Source organism: Lissotriton helveticus, chromosome 1_1 (assembly GCF_964261635.1).
Source record: "Lissotriton helveticus chromosome 1_1, aLisHel1.1, whole genome shotgun sequence".
Lineage (NCBI taxonomy): Eukaryota > Metazoa > Chordata > Amphibia > Caudata > Salamandridae > Lissotriton > Lissotriton helveticus.
In genome coordinates this window covers 2,011,156,148-2,011,168,585 of record NC_136057.1, presented here as the reverse complement: position 1 = coordinate 2,011,168,585, position 12,438 = coordinate 2,011,156,148, and the positions used below count along the sequence as shown (strand labels likewise).

The 12,438-nt window shown below is 38.5% G+C and overlaps 1 protein-coding gene across 3 annotated transcripts in view; it reads left to right on the top strand.

Annotated features, from left to right (window-relative positions):
- Nucleotides 1-12,438, top strand: part of COL11A1 (collagen type XI alpha 1 chain) — a 393,245-nt gene that overhangs the window by 159,473 nt on the left and 221,334 nt on the right. For all 3 annotated transcript variants that reach the window (XM_078644690.1, XM_078644705.1, XM_078644698.1), the window contains 2 exons: nt 2,643-2,726; nt 11,755-11,811. In XM_078644690.1, the coding sequence (XP_078500816.1) occupies nt 2,643-2,726; nt 11,755-11,811 (141 nt within the window). The remainder of the gene's footprint in view (nt 1-2,642; nt 2,727-11,754; nt 11,812-12,438) is intronic.

The window sequence follows — 12,438 nt, the reverse complement described above, 5'->3', positions numbered from 1 at the left end:
TGGAAAGTATTTAAGGAATGAGAATGACGGGGAGACTGAATTACTTAAAGAAGATTTCAATACATGGAAATAATTTTCATTTGCTTTAAGGACAGTCTTATTCAGTTAATAAAGGAAATATCAATTGTTGTCTATCCAGTGTTATGATTATTGTATCATATGATAGTTGATGATTATATTGTAATTTATATGGTTACCATTCTTGTCTAATTGTGCATTCTATATAGTGTTAAGTTAGGCAATTGTGATGCTAATTTTAACAAAGAAAAACCTTTAAAAGACCTATCTCAAACCTACCATTTGTCTTGGAGTGAGTAGCTAAGGATAAATGTTGAAAACTGATACAATTGAACTGCTTACTTGATCTATTTCGGACTGCCTTCAGGTTAGATGAATACATTGATGAATTATGTTACCAATGCTTCCACCCATGGTATTGTTAGATGTGTTTGTGCAAATTGACAGTGTCAACACTGTGCCATTTGGAGATGGTTAATTTTTTAGACCGGATAGGATTCTTTAAGCAGATCAATTACTTCTTAAAAGATAGAGGTTATCATCTGGTTTGCCACCTTTATCATCCAAACCTAGTGCTCCCACTTGTGAAGTTCAAAAGGGCAATCATGTTGCCAATTTTGTATACCTTCCCTTCAATCCTTTAGCAGCAATCTTTATGGGACAGTTGTATGAAACATTGAACCAATATTTTTCTGACCAGTGTGAAATTTTGTAAACCGACCTGTGTACTAACAGATACACAATTCCAAATCATAGTGGATCACAATCTAGCCTACCTTATGTTATATATGAGGCAGTTCACAAATTGCAACTCAGTATGATTGGTGGCCATCACAAGAATGATGGCCATGCCTATGGGCACTTTTTAAAATGGCCCATTTTTCTTAAAGGAAATGGGGATTTATTTTTAATAAAGTCTGAACCTGAGTTTGAGAGTAGACAGTGGTTGCAAGAAAAGGTTTTACTTTACATTTGTGGGAAGAAAGCGCTCCAAGGGGACCCCTTCCATTTTGTGAACACGTTTTCTGTCTGGATTTTGGATGCAAAAACTTGATACGCACTATAACCAATATTTATTTGGAAGGAACTCCAAAGACATGCCTCTTACAAATGGTGATTTGTTAGGCCCCTCTGAACTCATTTTGTGATTCAAATCACATAGTTTGTGACAGGTTAATGGCACCATGCATCTGGTTCTTATTCTTTTATTTCTACTGTTTATGTGTAAGCTGACAGTAACCAGGTGCTCCTGATATATTTCAGTGATTACAATAATGTTCATGTTCTGATTGAGATGTTAAAATGCTGGACAAATGATTGTTGTCCCAAATTTATTGACTAATGCTCACCCTCTTCCACCTCACTGGAAACTGAACAATCTGGAGTTCTTGTTAAATAACTCTCTCTCTTTGCCCTCCACCCAAAATGTAGATGGTTTGATGAGTTCCTGCTTTTGTCATCTTAAGTTATTTGAGGCTCCCATTTTCTCTCCTTCTCAATAATCCATCATAGTTAGTATTCTAATTTAATATTGGTTTCTCTACTACCAATTCTCCAACCAAAATTGTCATTGTATTTGTTTTCATTGACTCTACTAATGGGTCCAAAATAATGTGTTCCATTGATCACAATATTTTCCCAGTTGTTGTCTACCCACTCTGGATATTAATGGTGGCATGGGTGATAATTTCAGCATATTGCACTGACTGGAATTCTTTATAATCAGCAAATTGATTTTTGAATTTGAAAATCAATTTTCATATCAAATAATTTCTAGATAACGTTAAGGGAAACTCCTGCACATTATTGTTTTCTAAAGACCCAATTAAAAACAGCATGCATCACTCAAATTGTTTTAAATCTCAAATTAAAAAAAGACATCAGTGACACTTCAGTAAATGATAGTTGTTTTTTGTTTTTCTTTGGCCTGTAGTGTAAGCATCATTTTACTGTCCAAAATCAGTAATTCAGTCTACAATTATTTATAAAGAAATAATTTCATGTTATGGGTATAACTCACCTTTTCTCTTACATAATATTTTCCACATGACAGGGTTTATTTATTTTTATGCTTTCATAATTTATGTGCTTTTCTAAAACTGCCAGTTTTTTGTTTTAATGATACCGAATCACTGGAAAATAAATTAATCTATTTCTGTCCAATGTCTTCCTACTGAATGTGTGGGATAAGGAAGAGTGGATGTACTGTCTGCCATGCTTTGCCAGACTCATCACTCAACATAAATCTGTTTTTAAAAGCAAAACAGACTAACATTTTCAAAGTCTATAGTTGTAGCTGTTTTGCATCTCAAGCAAACTGTTGGAAACACCACAGAGGTTTTCTTAAATGCATAAATTCTATGTGACTGCATGGGTATGTTGAAAGTTTCTACGTGAGATACACATAACTGCAATCAAACAACTGTGAGGTATATCGTCCTCATCTTAAGTGTAAGTACTGGTGAGTTTTATACACAATAATATTTCAAAAGAATAATACCTAATCATCTTTTGTGTTATGTTTATCTTAAGATTTAGTCTATCAAAATAAGTAAAAAAATGTTTTGTGCATTAATCTACATTCATTGTGCATTCAAAATGTCATTGATTGTTTGTATTTATAGTTCCGCTTTGGAGGTGATGGTGAAAAAGGTCCAGTTGTTTCTGCTCAAGAAGCTCAGGCCCAGGCTATCCTTCAACAGGCCCGGGTAAGAATCACCATAAATAATATTTATGACACTATTCAATTAACATTATAGGGAATAAGACATTTATTGTGAAAAACACCAGGAGTCATGTTGTGCCTTGATACTGTATAACAAATTTAGGTATTTAGCTGTAGGACAATGGCATATTGTTTTCAGGATTTGGGTTGGTAAAACGTTCTTGCATTTTCTGTGAACCTCATTTGAGAAGGTTGGGGTAAAATTTCAAAGTGATTTCATATGTTTTTTACTGTCATCCATTGACTTTGGTGAATATGAATTTTAATTATATACATTTTATTTTAGTCAGCCTTTTCCCTATTCTGATTTGTTACAAATTTAATTTAACTCATCTTATATCAGCTAATCTTTTGTCTCTTACACAATGCCTAAAAATCAAAGGGACATAATTCAGAACTACCCTGATTTCTGATATATACTGTCAGAATCCGACTTAAAAATATGCCATATTTATGAGCATGACTAGCATTAAAATTTAACATAATTCAAAGAAAAATCCACTGATTCATGATTTCAGAATACTTAAAAATATTCAATTCTAAATAAGCATTACAAAATAAATTTATGATTTTCATTGTCCCACATTGCACAGTAATCTGCACCACATGTAATATTGTCCTAATTTAAACTTCCCTATGAAAGAACATTGGTTTCACTTCATGGGAATAGGTATGACATTCTGTAAACAAACATTAAAATTTGCAATAAGACCACTTTCCTGTAGGTCTGCACATGCTCTTTTGTGTTCAATGTCCCTACTTACTCTGTTTTAAATCCACGTATATTCACATGTTCAAATACCTTAGGTTAGGCTTGTACAATATAGACCTTGCAATACAGGCCTCACCTGCTATCCATTTGTGACCGCCATCTTGGTTGGCGCACTTGTCGTTACTCCATCTCCCTCACTATCGGCCCAGGACAGCTATTTAATGAGCTCTGGGGTGCAGATGTGCCACTGGCGCACCTAAGGCTCGTCTAAGGCAAGCCATCCTCGCCCGTCCACGCTTGGACCATCCTCAGCCCCAGCCACCATGTCCATTTTCCAATAGAATTTACAGAATCTGGCTCCAAGATGCATTATTCCAGAAATCAGCTTCATGGTTTTAACACCCATGGTATGCACGGTCCTGATCATACACTATGCCCCACGAACTGTGAAGAGGCACATTAATGTTGAAGGTGTGGCTTTACCTCTCTGAATCAGAAGATCTGAGAGAAGCTTCTTCGCTAAAATCAACGCCTATTGTTAAAACTTTTTGTTGCACACTAATTAATGAATGCCCTTTAGTCAAGCACACTCTGAAGTGTGCAAACTCAGGAGATTGACATTGCCTTCATAATGGAGTCATGGGCAAACAATACCTCAGACCCAGAAATGGCCATTGCAGTTCCCATAGGATTTTCTATATACAGACAAGATCAGGTAGACAAAAAAGGCAGAGAATTAGCCATCATTTACTGCATCAACAATGAAAAGTATGTTTAGAACTCACTATTGCTCTACCGATCTTGAAGCACTATTCTTCAAAATTCAGCTTACTAGCAATCATTTTTTTGATAGGTTACTTATCTATCGGCCTACTGGTCATAAAACAACGTCTTTACATTATTTGAGCCAACTTTCGGATACTGTGGTTCAGTCACCAGATTTCACTCTCTTTGGTGATTTAAAGATTAATTTAGAGGACGCTTATTATAAGGATGCTTTCTCCTAATTGACAAAATGGAAAGTATGGGTCTTACCCAACATGTCACAGGTGCTACTCACTTAGCAGAACATCGGCTAGACGGAATATTTTCTGCTAACAAGTTCCTTTGTACGTCGCCTTCACTCCCCTTTGTCTTGGTCAGACCATTATGTGGTTATATTTACACTTCAGGCCCAGATTTCATGTACTGCAACATCATTTCCTTCTTTACCTAACACAATCAAAAGCTTGCATTCCTGTCACAGTATTACACTGGAAGCCTTAATCTCATCAACAAAATTTTATTGTCCCCTTTAAAGATTCCAATGAGGCAGCATCATCATTTGATCTTTGGATTTCTTCTGCGTTGGATCCAATTGCACTGGTACAAAATAATAGAAATAAGGCCAGAACCATGCCTTCACAACCTTGATTCACAGAGGAGTAATTATAGCCTTACTGATAATGAGTTGTACAAACAATCCCTAGCAACATATATGGCATCAATTCAACTGCTTCGCTGCAGCACAAATTCCGACGCTGTGCTGGGACATTCCAATCCCAGGCGTGGCTCGGTCAGTCATGAAAGTGAACCACTGCGTGCCCTCTCTTTCACTTCTTTCTTGCTACTTATAGCTGCAAAAGTGAAACTTAATTAATCAAAGCAAGTCGGGGTCACCAGTTGACCCCTTCTCCCCAAAAGTGATACATCTAGCCCCAGACCCTATCGACAACTGTCTGGTGTATATTTTTAAACAAATATTACCTCTGGCATATTTCCTAATAATTGGAAATTGCCTTCATTTCTCGCCCTCCTGAAAAAAACATTTTTGGCCATTCAGATCCAAACAGCTACCAACCTATATCTACGGTACAAAAGGGGGTGGTGATGGACGGAGCATCTGAATCAATCAAACACTCACACCCATTCAAAGGATCTGGGTTTAATACATCACCGTTCTTTAGCCCTCTCTGCCACCCCAGTTCAGACATGGCTATATGCAAATCAGTCTGACCCTGTGCCTCATGGGAGCAGTCCAGCCCGAACTGCCAAGCCATGTCTTCCCTGGACCGGAAACAAGGTTCCGAGGACCTGTTTCTGGCATTCCAGCCGTCTTCAGCCCGGCTTGCTTGAATCCAGTGGCAAAGTGAGCAAGGGACTCACGTCTGAGCATACCCTGCCACACTTATGGTGGCCAAAAGTGGTACAAAAGGGGGTGGGGATGGACGGAGCATCTGAATCAATCAAACACTCACACCCATTCAAAGGATCTGGGTTTAATACATCACCGTTCTTTAGCACACTCTGCCACCCCAGTTCAGACATGGCTATATGCAAATCAGTCTGACCCTGTGCCTCATGGGAACAGTCCAGCCCGAACTGCCAAGCCATGTCTTCCCTGGACCGGAAACAAGCTTCCGTGGACCGGTTTCTGGCATTCCAGCCGTCTTCAGCCCGGCTTGCTTGAATCCAGTGGCAAAGTGAGCAAGGGACTCACGTCTGAGCATACCCTGCCACACTTATGGTGGCCAAAAGCGGTACAAAAGGGGGTGGTGATGGACGGAGCATCTGAATCAATCAAACAATCAAACACTCACATCCATTCAAAATTTGAAGCTTGTTTCCGGTCCAGGGAAGGCATGGCTTGGCAGTTTGGGCTGGACTGTTCCCATGAGGCACAGGGTCAGACTGATTTGCATATGGCCATGTCTGAACTGGGGTGGCAGAGTGGGCTAAAGAACTGAAGCTCGTTTCCGGTCCAGGGAAGGCATAGCTTGGCAGTTCGGGCAGGACTGTTCCCATGAGGCACAGGGTCAGACTGATTTGCATATGGCCATGTCTTAACTGGGGTGGCAGAATGGGCTAAAGAACCCGCCATAAGTGTGGCAGGGTATGCTCAGACGTGAGTCCCTTGCTCACTTTGCCACTGGATTCAAGCAAGCCGGGCTGAAGACGGCTGTAATGCCAGAAACCGGTCCTCGGAAGCTTGTTTCCGGTCCAGGGAAGGCATAGCTTGGCAGTTCGGGCTGGACTGTTCCCATGAGGCACATGGTCAGACTGATTTGCATATGGCCATGTCTGAACTGGGGTGGCAGAGTGGGTTAAAGAACGGTGATGGATTAAACCCAGATCTTTTGACTGGGTGTGAGTGTTTGATTGGTTCAGATGCTCCGTCCATCACCACCCCCTTTTGTACCACCAACCTATATCTAGACTCCCTTTTCCAGCAAAAATTGTCGAGAGGGCAATGAATGCAGAGATTTCAGCTTATATCGAAACCCATGGAAGTCTCAACTCAATGTAGTTCGGCTTCGGAAGCTAACGTATCACCCAATTCACCTTGATCACAGCTTCGGAACAAGTGAGATGAACGGTCAACGTAGGAGGCAGTGCAGCCTTAGTTCCACTGGACTTCTCCGCAGCGTTTGACACAGTCAACCACAGCACAGTTTTGAACAGTCTCACAGCTATTGGGATCAAAGGTCTTGCACTATCTCTACTCACATCTTTTCTTGAGAATCATGAGCAGTTTGTGGCTCTAGAAGGTTATCACTCTGCTACCTTTTCCCTACCATGTGGCATACCACAGGGATAGTCGCTGAGTCTCACTCTTTTTAATATTTATGTGGCCCTGCTGGCCAAACTGATAAAATCAAATGGATACACAGTGGTACCCTACATTGATGATACAAAAACTGTGATATTTTTAGCCAGTAACCCTGATGAAACAGCCTTGCACTTTCAGGACTGTTTGCTCCTGGTGGAAAAACGGATGGCCTCAAATTGGATAAAGCTTAATTCTAACAAAACTGAGGTCATACTTTTTGGAAGAACCACCAACTTCTGGGCCCCCACCTGATGGCCACAGGAATTAGGATTCTTACCTACGCCAGTTGACAGAGTAAGGAATCTTGGAGTCATTTTTGATAATAACCTATCCTTCGAGGGAAATGTTAATGCTGTCACATCAGCCTCTTTTTTCACCTGAAAATTCCTTAGAAAAATATTTCCTTTTACTCCTTCTGAGCATGAAAAACAGTGACGTCTGCCTTTGTACTTTCAAGGATTGGCTACTGAGTGATGACCTGTTTATAAACATCAGGAAGAACATCCTTGACTAAAATTCAAATTGTACAGAATACGGCAGCTCACTTTCTCCTAGGCATCCTGAAATATAGTTCTGCTTCTTCTGCTCTAAGTTACGTACCCTGGCTTCCCGTTAAGAAGTGTAATGATTTTAAAACACTGCCATTACTTTCAAATCTCTTTGGGGCAATGGCCCTGAATCCTTCAGGAACGCCTTTCAATGGTATGTTCCAGCTAGACCACTTCGGTCCGCTGCCGAATACAATCGTATTGTGCCACAGTTCAGAAAAGCTAACTATGGTGGCAGAGGCTTTGTTGTAGGCACCACCAGACTAAGGAACTCTCTCCTTTATAAGCTGAAAGGGATTACCAATCTGTTAGCTTTCACAAAGGCAATTAAAACATGTTTTTTTACCCTCTAATCTTATCCTACTCTCTTACGCAGCTTACCTATCTGAGACTAGCGCAGAGACACCTTTGGGCAGTTGTGTGCTTTACAAATCCCCTTTTCATTTCAAATTCATTTCTCGAAGGACCGAGTCCTTGATGGAATTTCAGGATATCCACTTAAAATAAATTTACTTTTAATCATTCTATATGAAGGTATTTTACATGGACAGTGGGTAGACTGAGTATGTGGCAAGGATCAATGTTGCCCACCTCTGCCCCAGGTTACTTGATCCAACAAAGTCTGTCACATGTATCACACATATAGAAGTGTATTCAAAGATAGAATTCTGCAGAGCGCCATGAGAGATTGGTCAATAACGTGAATGTTCTTACATGGGAATCCTGGAAAGAAATATTACACATATTGTCATGCATATGTAAGAAGGGAAATATATAGATTCTTAATGGTTGTAACAGTTATTGGTATATACATCTTAATAACATTAGATAGTAAATTGTCTGTACTTTTTAGAGAGCACTTGCTTAAATAAGAACATCCTCAAGAGCAACCATCCAAACTATACGTTTGCTTATTAGAGGAGCAGAATGTAATAATATATACCTCAGCACGGGGAGTTAAACCAACGAAATCAACAAAATTCTTATTGCCTTCAATTCTAGCAGCATTATACCTATAACAAGGCATGTCACTTGAGAACAGTCTTAGTAGGAAATGCGGTTTAGATTAGTTAATATCTACCATTTGTTTGTGTCTTTCCATATTTGAAATAAACCATACAGAAGTATCAAGGGCTAATAAAAAGAAATTCATTTTAATAAAAAAATGTGTTGACTGTGTAAAAATGCCAGTGATTCGAAGGAGGAGATCTTTGTGTTTTTTGTCAAATGTAGCATGACACGTGCTAGCTCTGTGAAGAAAGCTTGAAAACAGAGGTCAAAGAAATCCAGCATGTGCAAAGTAAAGAGTAATACTCATGCCCTGTGAATAATGGTACTTTTGAAAAATGTGACTCCATTTCAATAGGCACCACTTTTAGAAGATTTAGAGTTGCATCCTCTTTTGAAATAGTGGCCAACAAATAATTGTCTATGCCTATACAGATTTGCAACTGCTTTCAGATATGAAAATGGTTGAAAGTGATGAACATGGCACACAGTGTCACAAACATGAATTCAAAGTACTTGAATCGAGCCCATCTTCTGCCATGTGTGACATGATTAATTAGACATGTGAGTGCGGTAATCTAGGCTTGGGACTATAATTTGTATAGTCTAACTCTAATACATTACTTACTCTCAGGTGTTACTTCAAAAGGATTGGGGAAAATGTGTTACTAAATAAAGCACTCATTGTAGACATTTATTGGTCTGACAGCTCGAATGGCAAGACCATTTCAACTCTTCTTCTTTACAGCACCCATAAACTGAGCACCCTTTAATTTGGTAATAGGGAAACCAGGCCTGCATAAAATAAAATGAAGCCCTGCGGACGTAAACATCATGCTCATTCACAATGGATACGCCCAGTGCAGACAAGGGTTATAAACTGTATTACAAATAATGGGCTGACCGCAGGGCAAGCATGCACTCCAGCCTTCTCTGTGGACAGCACAGCATTGAAACAAGGACTGATGGCTTCAAATTGCTGGTGTAACTTTCACTGAAAGATGGTCCACCTGATTTTAATGATGGGTGGGCAGAGATTCAGCTGTCTACAAGGATATGTCTAAAGACTTCCTGTCAGCTCTGACCCCCAATCAAGGCGTGCTGTTGGTGGGCTATTAATTATGCACCGCTTCCTAGGTGGCACATAATTAGTGCACCGCTCATGAGCCTGTTTCACTCTCTTCTCGAATGATAATAAGACATTGACAGAGGGACACACGCATTCCGTCATGTCAGTGGTCCTTGCCCATTGTATATGAAGGTTCTCCCTCTGGTCTTAGTGCAGGCACAAAATCTAACAAGCTCCAGTGGTCCCTTCTCTGAAAGAAAGTAACTCACAGGGGTGTAAAACGTGGGTGCAAGTGCCTGTGGTCCTCTTGTGGGCGTCTGTAAAAAGGGCTCTTCTATTTACTCTGTAAAGAAATAGAACAAGTACAATATGAAGCACTCTACAAAATGTAAATGTGGGATACTTGAAACAAAAAAACAACTATTCAAACAATCAGTAAAAGCTTCCCAGTACTAGGACTGGCATATCCCCTTAAAATTGTATCACAGCAGTGTGGATATGTTCCTTGCTCCACCTTACATTCTAAATGCAGACCCCTTTGTTTGGCTTTTCACGAAATTTATATTTAATTTATCACTAGCAGATATTCACCAACACTCTTTAAAGTATGCTTTTTTCTGCAACAAATACAAGTTCATGCTAAATTGATTGGTAAAGTTTATAAAATTTAGCATGTGATAATAATTAATGCAATGTTTATCCGGTAAAAGAGAAAGAGTAGTTTGCTTTCCAAAAACCCTCCACAAAACACTCTTCATTGGCATTTACTTTCATTATCTCACCTTATGGTCCATTAATATCTTCCCTCATTGAATAGATGGCCACAAGAACAAGTACCAGCAAAGCAAATTAATCTTGCCTAGCAAACTGGTGAATTTTGTTTTTTTTTACAAGCATATGCCAAAATGAAAATGAAAACAGAAAACATCAAATGCTTCCATATACACATGGCTGCCATATGTTTCCAATAAACATTTCAAATTTAAGCAAACATTCACTGATGCAGCTGTTTATTTTGATGTTTTTAATTTAAAAGCCATTCAGTTGTGCCATACATTTTAATATTATTATTTGTGAAGCGGACGAGAATAAATCACTTCCTAAGGAACGACTCAAATAACAGGCAGTAACAATGTTACAATACAACTTTTTAGCAACTTTAAGAAAGAGTTAGAAAATAAATCACTGTCCAACTTGCTACCGTATTGCAGAAAGAATAGCTGATATTTAAATACAATTTAAAGCAGCTTTGTCAATGAAGAAAATGGAGCTATCTTTAGATGGCTGGAACAATGTGCAAAGGCTTTGTGCAGTCACTTAAAGTTGTAGGAGAAAATGATGTATGCTATGATGGCATAAAGCAAGATGTGAATGACAGTTCAACAGACCAATGGATACAGCCATCTGACCGAAAGCACCTCTATGTATGTATATTATATATGATTTTTTTTTAAAGTTTAATAGGTTAATGATGCAGTTAAAGTTTTCATAAAGGCCAGACCTAAAAGTACACTTCCACACCTACACAGTCATTTTGATTATAAGATGTCCCTGCTAAATTACTTAAGCCATCTCTGATGAAAGTAATTGTCTCAGTTGAAACGTTTTGAAATAATCCTAAAATACTAGAATCTGAAAGTAATAATTGCCTTATGTTAGTAACATCAATATAGAAAATGGTATGGTACCACAATATTGTAAACAAATATCCCTGCCGAGAAATATTGTAATTGCAAAGTAATTCTCTCAGTTGAAATGCTTTGATTACATTCTAAACATGCTTAAATGTGAAAGTAACAATTGCCTCATGTTAGTAACATCAATATAGAAATTGCTAAGGTACCACAATTTTGTAACCATATATCCTGATGGGAAATACTGTGTCCTAAGTATTATTTACAAAAATATTGACTCACTTGAGTTACTAATGGAAAATCTACATTCAACGGGCGGTAGTTTTGAAAAAAATAATTAGGACACAATATTTCTGTCAGGCAGCATTTTTGCTATCAATAGTCTACAAATAACCACAGATGCCTCTTAAAATATATGCATAGAATAATTGCCAATATTTGTATTTTACAGATTGCAATGCGGGGCCCTACCGGACCGATGGGGCTTACAGGGAGATCAGGCCCTGTGGTAAGTTGAAACAATGTGTAAACCCATTGACTACTCTACAATCCTAAGCACTCTCCGAGAAACTGAAAATTGATACTGATTCAGTTTATTATTATCGCACTCTAAGTGATAAATGAAATTATAGTCTGTTATTCCTACATAACATGTTTTATATTAAGGAACATACTTCAAATATCAGTATATCCATCGTCTAATCAGTGTTTGCTGCACACCTGTTGGAATGATAATACTGTAACCTATCTTTGAAAAAAAAAAAATATATATATAATATATATATTAACAGCCATTCTTTGTAGGTTTATATAAGTAAGCTAATTCTTACTTTAGATTGCACACACAATGTATATTTCCATCATTAAGTAATAAGACATTTCAGGGCACAGGTGCTACAGTCTGTTGAAGACATCCACCTTTACCACCTACGCAAATAGCAACAATAAGGTGGCAGACGGCAAAATTTGACCTAAAAAAGTCATGAGTGCTACAGAACATGTAGTGCCGATTGGTAAAATCAATTTTTCCAGGGGACCTGAAACACCTTCAGTGGTCTAGCGTGCTTATTTTATCCAATTTATTTTATTTAGTGCATTTTTATAAAGCGCAGACTTTATCGGAAGGTGTCAGAGC